Source organism: Camellia sinensis, chromosome 9, assembly GCF_055761805.1.
Source record: "Camellia sinensis isolate YWXY chromosome 9, ASM5576180v1, whole genome shotgun sequence".
NCBI classification, from domain to species: Eukaryota; Viridiplantae; Streptophyta; class Magnoliopsida; order Ericales; family Theaceae; genus Camellia; species Camellia sinensis.
The window spans coordinates 63,619,382-63,635,964 of record NC_138969.1 but is presented as its reverse complement, the minus strand read 5'-3'; the positions used below and the strand labels follow the sequence as shown (position 1 = coordinate 63,635,964).

General features: G+C 35.8%; 2 protein-coding genes and 1 long non-coding RNA gene across 4 annotated transcripts; 2 read left to right on the top strand and 1 right to left on the bottom strand.

The window, feature by feature from the left end:
• The first annotated feature begins 5,521 nt into the window (after positions 1-5,521).
• On the top strand, positions 5,522-6,325 carry LOC145799485 (putative disease resistance protein At1g61190). Its single transcript, XM_082889078.1, has one exon. The coding sequence runs from the start codon at positions 5,522-5,524 to the stop codon at positions 6,323-6,325; it is 804 nt and encodes a 267-aa protein (XP_082745204.1).
• A 161-nt stretch (positions 6,326-6,486) lies between these two features.
• Positions 6,487-7,551, top strand: LOC145799484 (disease resistance protein At4g27190-like). Its single transcript, XM_082889077.1, has one exon. The coding sequence runs from the start codon at positions 6,487-6,489 to the stop codon at positions 7,549-7,551; it is 1,065 nt and encodes a 354-aa protein (XP_082745203.1).
• Positions 7,552-13,986: 6,435 nt separating this feature from the next.
• LOC145798627 (uncharacterized) lies at positions 13,987-16,367 on the bottom strand. Of its 2 annotated transcripts, none has more exons than XR_014339812.1 (2): positions 15,865-16,367; positions 13,987-15,772 (listed from the first exon to the last, which is right to left on the bottom strand). It is a non-coding gene; the product is annotated as an uncharacterized LOC145798627 (long non-coding RNA). The 2 variants fall into 2 exon arrangements; XR_014339813.1 differs by having other exon boundaries at positions 13,987-15,769.
• Between the last annotated feature and the right edge of the window lie 216 nt (positions 16,368-16,583).

The window sequence follows — 16,583 nt, the reverse complement described above, 5'->3', positions numbered from 1 at the left end:
TAGTGTTTCGCCGTGGGGAGCACCGGCCCTCTTTGTTAAAAAGAAAGATGGTGCTTTGAGACTTTGTATAGATTATCGGAAGTTGAATCGGGCTACGGTCAAGAATAAGTACCCTATGCCCCGTATAGATGACCTATTTGACCAGTTGAAGGGTTCCTGTTGTTTCTCTAAGATAGACTTGAGATCGGGTTACCACCAGTTGAGGGTCAGGGAAGAGGATATTCCGAAGACGGCATTCCGTACGCGGTATGGCCATTATGAGTTTTTGGTGATGCCATTCGGGCTCACCAATGCACCGGCAGTCTTTATGGACTTGATGAACCGGATTTTCCGGGAATTCTTGGATCGATTTGTAGTCGTTTTTGTGGACGACATCCTTATCTATTCGCCTTCTGAGGAGGAGCACGAGGCACATTTGAGGGTGGTGCTTGAGTTACTTAGAGCCCATAGGCTGTATGCCAAGTTTGGGAAGTGTGAGTTCTGGCTGAGGGAAGTCAAATTCTTAGGCCATGTGGTATCCGGTGAAGGAGTGTCTGTTGATACATCCAAGGTAGAGGCAGTGCAGGATTGGGCATAGCCTAAGAGTGTATTTGAGATCCGCAGTTTTCTGGGATTAGCTGGGTATTACCGTCGGTTTGTGAAAGATTTCTCCAGGTTAGCATCACCGTTGACTAGACTGACTCGAAAGGGAGTCAAATTTGTATGGAGTGAGACTTGTGAAAAGTCGTTTCAGGAGTTGAAAGTTAGACTGACTACCGCTCCAGTATTGATTATTCCAGAGAGAGGGTTGGGTTATGCAGTCTATTGTGACGCCTCACGAGAGGGTCTGGGTTGTGTGTTAATGCAAGAAGGGAAAGTAGTTGCCTATGGTTCACGTCAGTTGAAAATTCACGAGCAAAATTACCCTACACATGATTTAGAGTTGGCAGCTGTGATTTTTGCCTTGAAGATTTGGAGGCATTATCTTTATGGTGAGAGGTTCGAGGTGTTCTCGGATCATAAGAGTCTGAAGTATTTGTTTACTCAGAAAGACTTGAACTTGAGGCAGAGAAGGTGGATGGAATTTATAGAGGATTATGACTTTGAGTTGCATTATCATCCGGGAAAGGCCAATGTGGTGGCCGATGCCCTTAGCAGGAAACCTATTGGTGACATAGCTAGCATAGCCATCCGAGAGTGGGAGATGTTGGGTGCACTTGGAGAGTTTGATTTACTTATGGGCGAATCCATTGAGGCTGCGGCCTTGTTTTCTGTTATTGCACAGCCTTCACTTGTGACTCGAGTGTTAGAGGCTCAGAGAGGTGACTTTGAGGTAGAATCTCTCCGTGAGAAAATTTCCGGTGGGAAGGTTGAGAAGGGTTTGATGGTATTTTCCGACCTGAGTGTGAGATACCGTGACCGTCTGTTTGTGCCGGAGTCTTGCCGAGAGGAGGTACTCCGAGAGTTTCATCATTCACGCCTTGCGGTGCATCCGGGAGGCACTAAGATGTATCGGGATTTGAGTCGCCAGTTTTGGTGGCGGGGTATGAAGAGAGATGTGGCAGCTTTCGTATCTAAGTGCCTTACTTGCCAGCAAGTGAAGGCCGAGCATCAGAGGCCAGCGGGTTTGTTGCAACCCTTGCCTATTGCCGAGTGGAAGTGGGAGCATGTCACTATGGACTTTGTTGTAGGTCTTCCGAGGACTCAGCGGGGTAGTGATGCTATTTGGGTGGTTGTAGACCGGTTGACTAAGTCGGCGCACTTTATCTCTATGCGCGTGAGAGATACGGTGGATCATCTTGCCGACTTGTATATTCGGGACATAGTGAGATTGCACGGGGTCCCAGTGACGATCGTCTCAGATAGAGATCCTCGTTTTACTGCCAGGTTGTGGCAGAGTTTGCAGAGTGCCTTAGGCACTAAGTTGACCTTTAGCACGGCTTATCATCCTCAGACTGACGGACAGTCCGAGCGTACTATTCAGATACTTGAAGATATGCTTCGGGGTTGTGTTCTAGACTTTAGTGGGTCGTGGGAGAGGCACTTACCGTTGGTGGAGTTTGCCTACAACAACAGTTTCCAGTCTAGTATCGGTATGGCACCATTTGAGGCCTTGTATGGCCGACCGTGTAGATCTCCTGTTTGTTGGGCCGAGGTGGGTGATGCACATTTGTTGGGTCCAGAGTTGGTGAGGGAAACGACGGAGAAAGTTGAGCTTATCCGTAAGAGGCTTGTTACAGCACAGAGTCGTCAGAAATCTTATGCCGACCGTAGGAGGAGACCCTTGGTGTTTGTGGAGGGTGATCATGTCTTTCTGAAGATATCACCTAAACGGGGTTTGATGAGGTTTGGGAAGAGTGGGAAGTTGTCCCCTCGATTCATTGGTCCGTTTGAGATCCTTGAGAGGATTGGCGAGGTTGCTTATCGTTTAGCTTTGCCGCCGCAGTTGTCTGGAGTACATGACGTGTTTCATGTGAGTATGCTTCGGAAGTATGAGCCAGATCCATCACATGTGTTGGATTGGACCGATTTAGTGGTTGATGAGGATATTTCGTATGAGGAGAGACCGGTTCGGGTCTTGGATAGGCGGGATCAAGTTTTGCGAGACAAAACCATCCCTTTGGTCAAAGTTTTGTGGAAACACCACGGAGTGGAAGAAGCCACTTGGGAACGTGAATTGGAAGTTCGCGAGAAATATCCGGACATGTTGGTTGATTTGTAATCTTATAATTAGATTCTGTTATATTGTTGAACTTAAGAGCTTTACATATGTCTTAAGTTGTAAAACATTGAGTATGTTTTGGTAAATGGGTGTATCTTGAAGCTTGTTTCATTATAGAAGATTAGTGTAACATTGTATATGTTGATTACATTGTTGGATGTGTTATATATATCATGCAATTGAATATGATATGGAAATTGTTAACGTTGAAAGGATTAATGCATAATAATGATACAGATTGAGATATATGTTGTGTTATATATTTGATATGAGATGCCTCTTGATAAAGAGATGAAATGACCAGTTTTGGGTCAAGATGTTTACTAATGAATTGTTTAAAAAAAAAAACTTATGCTTAATTTCGGGGACGAAATTCTTTGAAGGGGGGGAGGTTATAGCGACCCCGGTCTTTTCCCATTTGATTATTGTATCCGGACTTAGGTTCCGTAGATTCTGTCATCGTATAATGGTTGTTGTTGTTATTCCTTATTTTCTCATTTGGAATTATAGGATGTGTTGGGCAGGTTTGTTTCAGGTTGGTTGGGTTTAGAAACCAAGAGTTGCTGTCCAGGTTTTTGGTTCTTCGCTCGAGCGAGGAGTTGTTCGCTCGAGCGAGAGGTTGTGTTTGATATGGACCTGTAGCTGTGCATTCTTGGCTCGAGCGAGCTTTTCTTCGCTCGAGCGAGTTAGTTCATCCTTCGCTCGAGCTATAGTTTCTTCGCTCGAGCGTGTGTCTGGGTTCAGACCTGAGGGTTTGAGTTCTTCGCTCGACCGAGCTTTCTTTCGCTCGAGCGAGCATTTGAGTTGTTGGCTCGAGCAAGGCTTCCTTGGCTCGAGCGTAGTTTCTCTGTGTCTGGTCGCTCGAGCGACCAAGTCTTCGCTCGAGCGAGCCTGTCCAGTTTATATACACAGCAGCGGGATTTGATCAGTCTTTTTCATTTTCTTTTGATTCCAAACCCTAGGTCCGACTTCTCTCTCTCCCTATTCACCTTCTTTCTTAGATTTGATCCACTTAGGGTGTGTTTCTACCCTAGATCCTTCATATAAAAGATAGAGTGAGGCAAGGGCTACCATTTAATTTGAGCATTTGGCGATTTGGAGCACTTTGATTTTTGGGCACTCACCTCTTTCTTCACCTTTGGGGTTGTTTTCTTTGAGGTAGGGATTTCCTACTCCATTTTATAGGTTATGTTCTAAGTTTTGGTATTTTAATATGTTGGGAATACTTTGGTAAATTTTGGGAAAAACCTTAGTTGAATTATTGAATTGATTTGTATAAGTAATTCATGGAATTGGGAAAAGATGGTTAAATTCATGGAATTGGGGAATTCATTGATTAAATGGCATAATTGGATAATTTGAATCATTTGTCTATTGAATTGTGGACATAGTTATTTTCAGTTTAGAAATAACTGTTTTGGGCTATCGGTGGAGGATAGTCATGATTGTTGTAGACATTGCATGTGGATTAGGAATAACTGGAACTAATCACATTGGTTAAGTCATTAATTTCGACTGTGGCATTGATACAGAAAATACGTGTATTGATTGAGCATTGCATTTGCATACTTTGTTTGTGTGTGGGAGGAGATAGGGGATGTACTCCACGGTTTAGGGGAAGATAGGGGATGGACCTCTAAACCGGATTTTGTTTGGGAGGAGATAGGGGATGGACTCCATTAGCATCACTTTTATGTGTGCTTATTTATATAGAAGTGTTTTATTGATACAGCACTAAAATGTGTATCAATCTAGAAGTATGAAGTGTTTGATTTGAGCTTGAGTCTCATTTGTTTGTTGATATTGGAAGGATGTGAATATGATATATGTGATTCACTGTTGTAAGTTTGGCCAGGTTCTGAGCCATGTTGATAAAATTGGAAAGTAAAACGTATCTTAGACAATAGTGTCATAAGACTGTAAAATAAAGTAATTGATTATCTTGGTTAACCATCTGTTGAATGCTATTGCTTTATTCATTGCTTATATGTGGTTTAGTATATTTCTACTGGGCTGTGGCTCACCCTTTATGGGAACATCATTTTCAGGTTCAGGTGATAAACTACCTCCAAGGAATTAGCTTGGGAGGGTTTGGCTTCTGGATTGAAGAAGACTACTTTTAGTTAACTGTCTTAAATTATTAGTACATGTAAACATTCAAGCCTAGGGCTTTTCTTGTATTGAGTTAGAACTCATATTTTTGTATCCAAGTGTTGGCTTGGAAAGATGTAAGCCTGTAGGGCATTTTATTCGATGATACATGTAATGCTTTATTTTGTAATACTCTGATGAATGAATTAATAGATTGTCTTCTTTAAATAATGAATGTCAATGATATATATAATGGGTTAATTTTGAGGGCGTTACATACAAGTTATGATATTTGTGTTAGTCATAACTAAAAAAAACTCAATAAGTTATAATCAAATACTAGTTAAGGAATAACCAAAGACCTTTTTGGTCATAACCAAAACAATAATCACAACTAACATTACAATGAGTGATAACCAAGTCATAACCAAAATTATTTGAGCTTTTATTTGTGAGTTTTGATTTAATTTTAATTTATTTGAGTTAGTTGGTATTGAAATATGATGTGCAAAGTATAAATAGTAAAATTTTATATATATATATATATATTATAAATATTTTTATAGAGAAAATTAGAGTAGGACTTTTTTTTGATAAATAAAGGACTGGCTCGCAACTTCCCATTTGTTTATTTATTTTATCAGCAAGCATGCAAATAGTTGTTGTTGCCAATAGTACAATATTATTTATTTTATTTATTCTAAAGTATTGCTTTGTTTGTTATCAGACATGGCTATGGCTGTCTGTGATGCTCTGATTTCCATTGGAGGAAAAGTTGTTGAATTATTGGTGGAGCCAGTTGGGCGTCAATTCGATTATGTCTTCTATCGAGAGAAATACATTCAAGATCTACGAGAGCAAGTTCAAGATTTAGAGGCTCAGAGAAAAGATGTGCTTGACTCCATCGATGCAGGAAAAAGGAATAGAGAAGAAATTCTACAAATTGTCAACAATTGGATTGACAAAGTTAATAGGTTCATTCCACAGGCTGAAGAGTTTCTCCAAGGTGGTACCAATGTGAACCAAAAATGTTTGAATGGGTGGTTTCCTGATTTGGTCACACGACGCCGGCTAGGTAAAGAAGCAAAAAATAAAGCAGAGGAGGCTAATAAGCTGGGAAAAGAAGGCCCATTCAACAACATATCCAAACCTGCACCTCCCTTGGGGATAGAGTCCATACCCTCTGAACAGCTTGTGCCTTATGCTTCTAGAAATTTGGCAATGACGAATGTAATTGAGGCACTAAGTGATGACAATATCAACTTCATTGGAATACATGGTATTGGGGGCGTTGGAAAGACAACTTTGGTTAAAGAAATCGCCAAAAAAGCAAAATCTGATAAGCTTTTTGATGATGTTGTGATGGCGGTAGTGTCTCAGAACCCGGACATTAAAAAGATTCAAGATGAAATAGCTGGCATGTTGGGTTTCGCCAGATTACGTGATCAACAAAGTGAAATTGAAAGAGCAAGCATGTTGTGTGCAAGACTCAAGGATGTGAAGAAGATCCTTGTTATATTGCATGATGTTTGAGCCAAACTTAATTTGGTAGCCGTGGGCATTCCATTTGGCAATGATCACCAGGGTTACAAAATCATAATCACAACACAGCGTGAGCAAGTATGCAATTCCATGGGAATGGAAAGGCTGAGGACAAAGATTGTTCATCTCGGTGTTTTATCTGAAAAAGATTCATGGGACTTGTTCAAAAAGAATTTGGCAATGTTGTTGACTTTAACGAGTTGAATATCGTCTCTAATGAGGTTTGTAAAGAATGTGGAGGTCTGCCTATAGCACTTGTTACGGTTGGAAGTGCAATGAAAGGTAAAGATGACCCTAATTTATGGAAGGAAGCAGCTCGAGAATTGAGAAAATCAATGCCAACAAAAATTGAAGGTGTTGATCAACAAGTGTACAAAAGTCTTACGTTGAGCTATGATTGCCTGCAAGATGAGGAGGCCAAGGCTTGCTTCTTGCTTTGTTCTCTATTTCCCAAGGATCATAACATCTTAATAGAAGACTTGGTGCGATATGGGATGGGATTGAGGGTATTCAAAAAAGTTGATACAGTGCATGAAGCCAGGGGCAGAGCAAAGTTAGTGATCAATAATCTCATAGCTTCCTGTTTGTTATTAGCTAGTGATAAACAAGATTGCATCAAAATGCATGATGTTGTACGTGATGTTGCCATAGATATTGGATCCGAAAAGTATTTTGTGAGAGCTGGTTGCAATTTGAATGATTGGCCAAAGAACGATAGTTTGGATCAATACACTGGCATATCATTGATGAGAAATCAAATGAGTAACCTTCCTGAGGTCTTGGAATGTCCAAAGCTCCAAATATTACTATTACAATACAATGAAAATGAATGGTCATGTTCACATGAATTCTTTTCAAGGATGAATGCACTTAGTGTTTTAGATTTGAGCTACGATTTTGACAATCCAATCCGTAGTCTTGATGCTTTCAATAACCAAACGTGTCTTCGAACATTAGTTCTTGACGGAATTGAGTTTGGGGACACTAAATTTCTTGGACAGTTAACGACGCTTGAAGTCCTTAGCCTCAGGCATGCCTTCTTTTCTGAGGCACCAAATGCTATAAGGGAGTTAACTAATCTAAGGTTGTTGGACATGACTAAAGCCGTCTTGAATTTCCGATTCCGGCCACAATGGTATTGCCTTTATTCCATTTGGAGGAGTTGTACTTGTTTGGCATCACATCTTCGAGTATCGGATACCCTGCAGTGGAAGTAGTTGTTGCACTAAGATCTTTGCCTCGCCTAAAAATGCTAGCCATTTCCATACCTGACATTGCGTATATACCCAAGGACTTTGTTTTTCCTGAGCTGGAAAATTTTATTATTTTTATTGGAAAATTGAGGTATCGGGTTGTGGCTGAAAATTATTCCCCAAATTACTTGGGACTTGGAAATTTGGTTGGAACCATGGTTAATTGGAGTAAATGGCTAAAGATGGTGTTGAATAGAGCTACACATCTGAGGATTGAAGATTGTTCTGAATTGGAATACTTGATCAACACAGAGGAATGGGGGATTTCATCACAGGCACAACCACGTGATCTGCAATTGCTCTTCAACCTGGAAGTATTGGTACTCTGGGATTTGGATAGTTTCAAAGGGATATGTGCAGCAAATGCACTTACTACTTCCAGCTGGGTGTGCTTCCCAAAGCTCATGAGATTGGATGTTAGGTTTTGTCCTTCACTATCAACTGTTCTTCTTCCATTCAATTTGCTTCAAAGGCTACAACATTGGAGAATCTTTCCGTAATAGGATGCGAGAAATTAGAACAAGTATTTGATTTTGGTTCTGAAGGAGAAAGCATGAAGCTGCTTTCTAGTTTGAGACATTTAACTCTAGGGAACTTGCCTAGATTGAAGCATATATTGAACTGCTCCAATCGTCAACCTGTGCAACTCGGCAACCTAAGATCTATGGAAGTCCATTCATGTGGCAAACTGAAATATGTCTTCCAACCTTCCATAGCTCAAGCTCTTCATCAACTTGAATCCCTTTTGGTAAGGGACTGTGAAGAAATGGAGGAAATTGTTGCTGCCAAGCAAAACGAAGGGCGTGAAGAAGAAGAAGAAGAAGAAAGAGTGGACTACAAGATGGTGTTCAAAAGTCTCAAACGACTCTACCTTCAATATCTTCCAAACATAAGTGGTTTCTGCACAGGAGGAGATGACTTTCCTTTTGAATGGCCATCCTTGGAACGACTTGTAGTGATAAAGTGCCCCAAAATGAAGACTTTCGCTGCCACTACTTCCGGCAGCACACCAAAACTGAAGGAAGTTGAATTGGATATTGGATCCGTGATACCGCTACAGGGGATGGACTTGAATCAGTTTGTGCAAACCCATATCATTTCAAAGCCACCTAAGGTACTTCTCTATTTTACCACATTTTAACATATATATATATATATATATATATCGGGTAATTAGTTATATTATGAGGCAATGTTTTTTTTTTATTTAAAAAAAAGTAAATTAAATTGTGTCCTTGACTAATAAACTATTAAATCAATGGACTATGTATATTCATTGTGTTTGTATAATTCATGTCTAACTAATTTTAAATTTAAATCATATATTTCAGTTACGGAGAAAATTTCAAGATGAAAATTCATGATACATTGCATTTTTGAATAAACTACAAATCAAATTATCAACTCCTCCTCATAGTTGATAATTTAGTTTGTACATAATTATAGATCTCTAATAATTTTAAATTAAATTAGAGCAATACTACATATACAAAATTTGTACATTTAACTTTAAAATTTTAAAATACGGCTGAGATTCATTCAAAATGTGGACTCTACTATATTAGAGTTGAATCTTAAACACATTATTTTTTTAGATATATTTTTATGTATGAATTTTGTGCATAGAGAGGCCCCTTATTACACTCAAATAAAATTTTTAATTTTTTTTTTCTGTATCGATTACACTTTTTAATGTAAAATTTATTGTTTTCTTTTATTATTTAGTTAAAATTTAATGAAAAATGATCAAGACCCCCTTCCCCCCACCCCCTTTGACCCCCTCTCTTTTCTGATTGGCCAATTTTTCTTTTCCTTTTTTTTTTTCCTTCTCCTCCAATCACCACCTGCCACGTATGTGTGGGGGTGGTGGGGGTTGGTGATTGAGGGGGTCTCAATCACAACCGAAATTTAATATATTATCCTCTTTCATGTATAGAGTTTTATTTTTATTTTTAAATGTTATGTTAAGTAACGAAATTTACTTTTTATTGGCCTTTTACAATGAATATTCATTTATGCCTTTATTATCGAAGGCCTTTGACTATCTTAAAAAAAAAAAAAAAATGGCCTTTGGACATAAGATAATAAATTATTTAATATTCTAGCAGCCACTCATATGGTAGTACTCCCTATAATGCTTAAAATTTATAACCATTTGAATAGTTCTATTTTTATTTGGCAGATTTTTATCAAATTTTAGTGTAAGGACCTTTGGCCAATGAATGTTTTTTAGGCCCTTGGATAAATATGGAAGAAACCTAGTGGATTGAGATAATGCCTTCCTTAAATAAAGAAGAAAAAAGAAAATGTTAACACTCAATTTCTTTTTTTCTTTTGTTTTTATGCATTTTAATAAATTTTATATTAAGTTTTGATTAGGAATTTTTCTTTTTCTTTTTTTTTGGTTTCAAGTTGCCGAATTCCAATAGTGAGACCTTAGGCCATTAAGTCAAATGTGTGTAGTGTATTTGATAAAGTCAAAAACTGAAGATTGAAAATTGAATATTGAATTTTTTAAATTAAAAAATTTATTTGATAAAAATTTAAGTGCTGACTAAAAATAAGTTATTTGATATGTATAAAATCAAATTTAAAATCTGTTGTTTTCAAATTGTATATATTAATTTTTATATTGTGATGGTGGTGGTTGCGGGGCGGCAGTGGCATGGTGGTGGTGGTGGTAGCAATAGTGATTGTAGTGGTAATAAAACGATGATAATACTTACGGTAATAATAACAATAGTAATGAAAGTGGTGGTGGTGGTGTTGGTGGTGGTAATAGTTGTGGTTGTGATGACAGTGGTGGCAGTGGTAGTAATGGTGATGGCGGTGGTGGTGGTGGTTAGTTTATAACAATATATATTGATATTTATGTTTAGTTTTATAAATTCAGTTAGAATTAAATAAGTTTCATATGATTTAAAATTTTCCTTTAAGTTTCAACTTAAATTTTAAGAAACACTTAAATTTTTAAGTGATATCAATTGTAGTTATCTAATGGGCTTAATTGATTATCACTTAATACATTTAGTTTTAAGTGTTAAATTTGGTTACCAAACACTCCCTACATGTTTATTTATATTAAACATTTTATTTTTCCTAAGACCAAACAAAAAAAAAATTAAAAATGTATATACAATCAATCAAAAAGTGAAAGATGCCATGACTTGGAGTAATGATAAAAAGTGTTATTCGCCAAAAAGTGAAAGAGGAGAAGAATGCCTACTTGCTATCTCTCTTAGAAAAATGTATGGTCCTTCTGCATTGTGTAAGATCTTTATTCAATCGATAAGTAATTTAAAAATGTTATGAGTTTTCACTATAAATTTTACTACATTAGGAATAAATAAAATTAATTGGCCTTTCAATTTGCATATTTTCTTTGAAGCCCATTCAACATACACTTGATAAATTTGTCAGCCTATGAAATCATGCATAGATTGTTTAAATATCTTATTTTCCATCCACAGACAATATTATCAGGTTTCTCACATTTTTTTTTTGGTTGTCATTATGAATGTTTCCTATCATAATCTTTCCTAATTTTTTTTCTTTTTTTTTTTTTTTTTTCTCAGGCAAGACATACTGATGCTCCTGAAAATGAAATCCAATTGTGAACCAGATTACGAATTTATGAGGATAAACTCTCAGGAGTAAGTGGACAATTCATGATTTACATCAAGATATACCCAAAAACCATACAATTCTTATCTGAAAGGAATTTTCTATTACAGAAAAATAGACATGTTTTGTGAATTATTTTTTGAATACTTTTTTCTGATTTTTTTTCTAAAACCTATCTCATTTTTTAGGAAACAACAAAAATTTATTTCCAAAATTTCAAAAGTTGTTTTTTGTGCAAAAATGAAAACAATATGAAGGCAATGGTGGTTTTGAAATTTTCATTTTTTTGTTTCCGAAAATAAAAAACAAAAAAGCAAAAAAGCAAACATTATATGTAGCAAAATATAGATATTACTGGTAGATTATTATTGAGTTTTCATTTTCTTTTTGCAGTTGTCAACCATAAAGAATGTTGAGCTACTCCCTATGGTTATGTGATGTTTACCTTAGGATTTTATTGTGTAAAGGCATACGCTTCCAATGATTTGTGTTTCTAAATAATTGTCTTGCTTTGCAATATCAAAACTACTACTCTAAATAAAGGTATGTTTACCTAATGTGTGCTTGAGATTTGGAGAGTGAATAAAGGGGAAAAAAGAGTACCCAACGTGTGTAATTTTATTTTCTCAATTAACAATATTATATGTTTGTTTTCATGCTTGTTTGTATCTATGATAAATATATATATATATATATATATATTGCAATTTGCTCTTTACTGAAATGTGATTGACTAGTAATAATTTAGAGTACAAAAATGAATTGTTGCTTGAATTTGTTAAGATGGGCTTGTAATTCATTCGAAGGGAGTTATGTTACGAAATCCAAAAAGTCCATACTTAGATTTATGTTAGGCAATCGAAAGTGTCCACACTTAGAATTAATACAAGTTATTTTAGACATGCATCCACTTAAAGGCTTAAACATATATGGGGTGAATCCATCCAACATATATTAAAAACTTTACATTTGATCTTTTTTTTTTTTTTTTTTTTTTTTTTTTTCCTGATATGGGGCCATTTTACTTCAAGAAGTTCCAACAGTCTCTCCCTCAAATGTAAACTTATATAGTGGGCAAAGTTTTCGCTCAAGTCTAATTTACTAGTCTAACATTGTGTCTTATGCCTTGTAATGAGGTTCGTAAGAAACTCCTCTAGAAAGATAGTTGAAATATCTTATGCAACATTTCAAAAACATAGGATGATTATAAAAACATGTGGGAAATAATGTTTCTTTAGCAATGAATCTGTAGCAATTGATTCTTATATTTATCTCAAGTGAACATGAGGACCAATGATATTGAGGAAATATAAAATGACACACATTAAGAAGACGTAGGATCTCCATTTAGAAATAGAAATCTGTTGCATGCCCCTTTTGGAAAGAAGAGCTTTAGTCACTACGGTAATGTCCAAGCAACTCTTGTATAGTTTATGGCTTATATATCCAAGTCCAACAAATACTGACAAACAATATTTATTCATACATATCAACATCATCAATTAAGGAAAATATCGCAGGCCTTATTTTGAAGGAAGTTCTTAGTTACTATAGAAATATCCAAGCAAATTGAATTGTAATATGTGATAAGTTTTAGTTCTCAATCAATAAAAATCAAAAGATTAGTTCCATAACCAAACCGCTAAACCCTTGTGAGCATGCTTGTAACTACAAAGGCAACAACTAAGTCTGCCTACCATGGAATTTGTTAGCTATCTAAGCTTACTAATTTTATTACTTATCTTCCTTCTCCTAATCAAGAAATCTTCCAAAAGGCTCCCACAAACAAGATGTATGTCGAACACAAAAAATTGAGAAAAATTTAAATATATATATATAAACATGTACTAAATCCATAAACAAGCTATATGTGAAACACATCAAATTTTGATAGCGAGAAAAACAACAATTATTGTCCATTTTCAAATTCCTAGCTCCAACATTAAGTACAACCTACCTTATCTTGCCTTGCCACCCACCCAAATATATAGAGTTATTGTAACAAGTAGCCACCCACCCAAATATATAGAGTTATTGTAACAAGTAGCTAACATTAAGGGTCAGTCCGATAGATGAGTTACCAAATATAATGTCTAAATTCGAGTTTACAGTTATGTAGCTTCCCCTTCCCCTACCAATTAATATATATATATATATATATATATATATATATTGTAGTAAGCATCCACCTTATTCCATGTTTTGTTCACAAAGGACCATCCAAAAGCACATGATAATTGCCTTCCACTTTCTTTCGTTTTTCTTTTTCTTTCTTTTTTTTTTTTTTTTATGAGCAAAAAAATCAAGCTGAGGGAAGTGCAGAAAGAATCAAAGCTAAACCAAACCAGAGAGAGAGAGAGAACAAAAGTAGAACTGATCATTTCTACACAACTCAAAAGAACAACAGAAAAACTTTCCCAAAACTCTCAGATCACACTGCAGGAAAATTCCGCGTTTCAAAAATGCCACTAGACTTCAAAAACGCCACAATAGGTTTTTACGACGTTTAATATTTTTGTCACAGATACTATTGCCGCAATAACTTAGCAACTTTTCAAAAACGACACAAAATCTTTGACACTCACTCACTTTTCTGTCACAATTAACATATGATGTAATGATGACATCATTTAGTGGCGTTTTTTCAGAAAACACCAGCTCTTCATTTTTATACTTGCCTCAAATATGATGTCATGATGACATCATTTAGTGGTTTTAATTGCAAAAAATGCCTCTTTTTTGGGGGGGAGTTGAGCATTTAACTAGGAACAGAGATTGAGAATTAATTAAGAATTTATATAAATGAACACAGATTGGCTCAAATTTGAATTACAATGCCAAATTGAAGACCATAAAATTCCACTTTATCTCCTTTGAGATTTAACTCTACAACTTTCCAAATCTCAATCGTGTACTGTCCAACAGTCTAAATTTTCTTCAAATCACCCCCCTATTTTGTTGTTCAACTGTGCAAACCAATCTGCAATCCAAATCTTCACTTTGTAACCAGCAAAAGTCTGTTTGTTGACACTAACTATCTTCATAACACCCTATTTAAAAATAAAATGAAAATGAGCACACCCGATTAACAAAACTTGTTACCACAGTCTGGAAAAGCAATAATTGAGAGAAAATTTTCAACTTCCACAACAATAAATTAGCACACCCGATCAACAAAACTTGTTACCACAGTCTCTAATAGCTAATTATCCCAATTGCTTTCTACCCTCTTAGATGAAATTATACACTTGTTAGCAATTTCTATATATCACTCTATTAAAACCAACACGATTAACTACACAGAAAAACACTCGCACAAACTAAACTACTAATAAATCTGCAATGACTACCCTTGCGTTGCAAACAACTTTCCCCATCAATAATAATAATTAAATGCTGGCACAATTTAGAAGAAGTAAAGAAATTGATAGATTGATGACGCCAATTCATCCCCGTCCCACAGTGTGTATATGTGTAAAGTTTCCATAAACAAAAATAATCCCACACAAACAAAATAAAAAAAGAAAAAATCCTATCACTCACAAGACTACCACTTCTCTGTTGAGGGTAAGTAAACCATCTGAACAATTCAACTTGTTACAACTTTTGATTGAATTCAATGAAAAAGTAACTACTTGACAGCAATAAGATTTTAACAAGAAAATGTACACGTTCCACGATATTCAAATTGGAATTCAAGACCCATAAAATGTCCAAACGCAACAATTACACTTAGAGGGTTTACAGTTAAAGCCCATATAATCATAAAGATTAAAAAACTTTCAAAATCAAAGCCAAATCCATAGCAGAATCCCAACCCAATTTGCAGAATTTAATCATTAGAACAATAATTACCCAACCAAAAAAAAAAAAGAAAAAAAATCAAACCATCACAAATTGAAACAAGAAGTCCAACAAAAATTAAATATTAGCAGATGTATGTGACTAATGTTATTAATGCTAAAAAGGGATTCATTTGAGGCTTGCCCAGAATTAGAAAACTTGTTGAGAAGTTGAAACTGGGCGTTTCAGGGATTTGTGGGTTTTTTTGGAGATTTGGGAGACACCTGAAAGAAAAGGAAAGAAAGCATCCCTTTTTGTGGTGGACAACGAAAAAAAAAAAACTTCTAGAAAGAGAGAGTTTAGAGAAAGATCAAGAAAGGGAAGAAGCTTTGAGGAGATTGACAACTATTATGACATTTTGTTGTTCTTCCTAATTGGAAATGGACAACCCTTTTCTGGTTGACAATGACAAATCTTTCATATGCAATAAGAAATCCCAAACATCAGTTAATCAAACATTCACATTTATTAGTCTTTTTAACATATAACGCTTTGTCTCAACAAGTAGATAATCTCTCTACTTAAAAAATAAGAAATCCCAAACATTAAAAGTATCCCTTAAACAAAGATTAATGCCCAAGCAACTTGAGGCCACCATATATGAATTTAAAACAGAAAAAGAAAAAAAAAAGAAGAAATCAGTCACACTGCAGTCACTATTACCTCCCCAAGGCCAAGTCCAACCACATGTTTGGTTATTAACCTGGCAGTCACACTGCTGCAGTGAGAATAAACAACAAAGAAATCAGCCTCTTGTTCTTTTTGGCTATGATATTAATAACCAAGAGAGTAACTTGATAAGATTCTTACAACATTTTTTTTTCTCCACATCGCCAAATTACAGAGGATCTCAAACTAAAAGAAAAATAAACATTTGAACAAAGTATGAGTGAGTATGCAATACAATAAAAACCAACCATGTTCATCATGTTCAGTAAAGCATTAACAGAATGATATTCCCATTCCCTTTTAAACTTTTCACTCTATTTTTTGACCTTTAGCCTCTCACAAGTGGAGTGTGAATATCATTGCTCTACCTTATATTGAATAAAAAAATCAAATATTGTATATCTAACAATCATGAATACTGTCAAGAATATAGGTGTCCAGAATAAATACACCTCAAACATATGACCCTTCTTTTATTTGATTGGCCATCTTCATACTTCCCATTTTCAAAAATTTCAACAAATATACTTTCTGAAATTTGATATTTTGTTAACCATCTCATCAAAATCAAATTTTGATATGAACCACAACTCCAAAAATAACATTTGAATTTTGAACTGAAACATGATATAAACTCCTAAGCATGAATTAGGCCTGTCAATGGGTCGGATCCGGGTCGGATCTGTCAAAATCCGATCCGATCCGATTAACTATTAATCCGAATCCGAATCCGAATCCGATTATTGAAAATCCGATTATACGTGATCCGATCCGATCCGTTTTACACGGATATTCGATCCGAATAATCCGATCCGATCCGTTTTTTTTTTTTTTTTTTTTTTTTTTTTTTTTTTTAAGCC

Excerpts from the sequence above, each read along its gene's own strand:
- LOC145799485 (XM_082889078.1), top strand. The coding sequence starts at position 5,522 with ATGGCTATGGCTGTCTGTGATGCTCTGATTTCCATTGGAGGAAAAGTT.
- LOC145799484 (XM_082889077.1), top strand. The coding sequence starts at position 6,487 with ATGGGACTTGTTCAAAAAGAATTTGGCAATGTTGTTGACTTTAACGAG.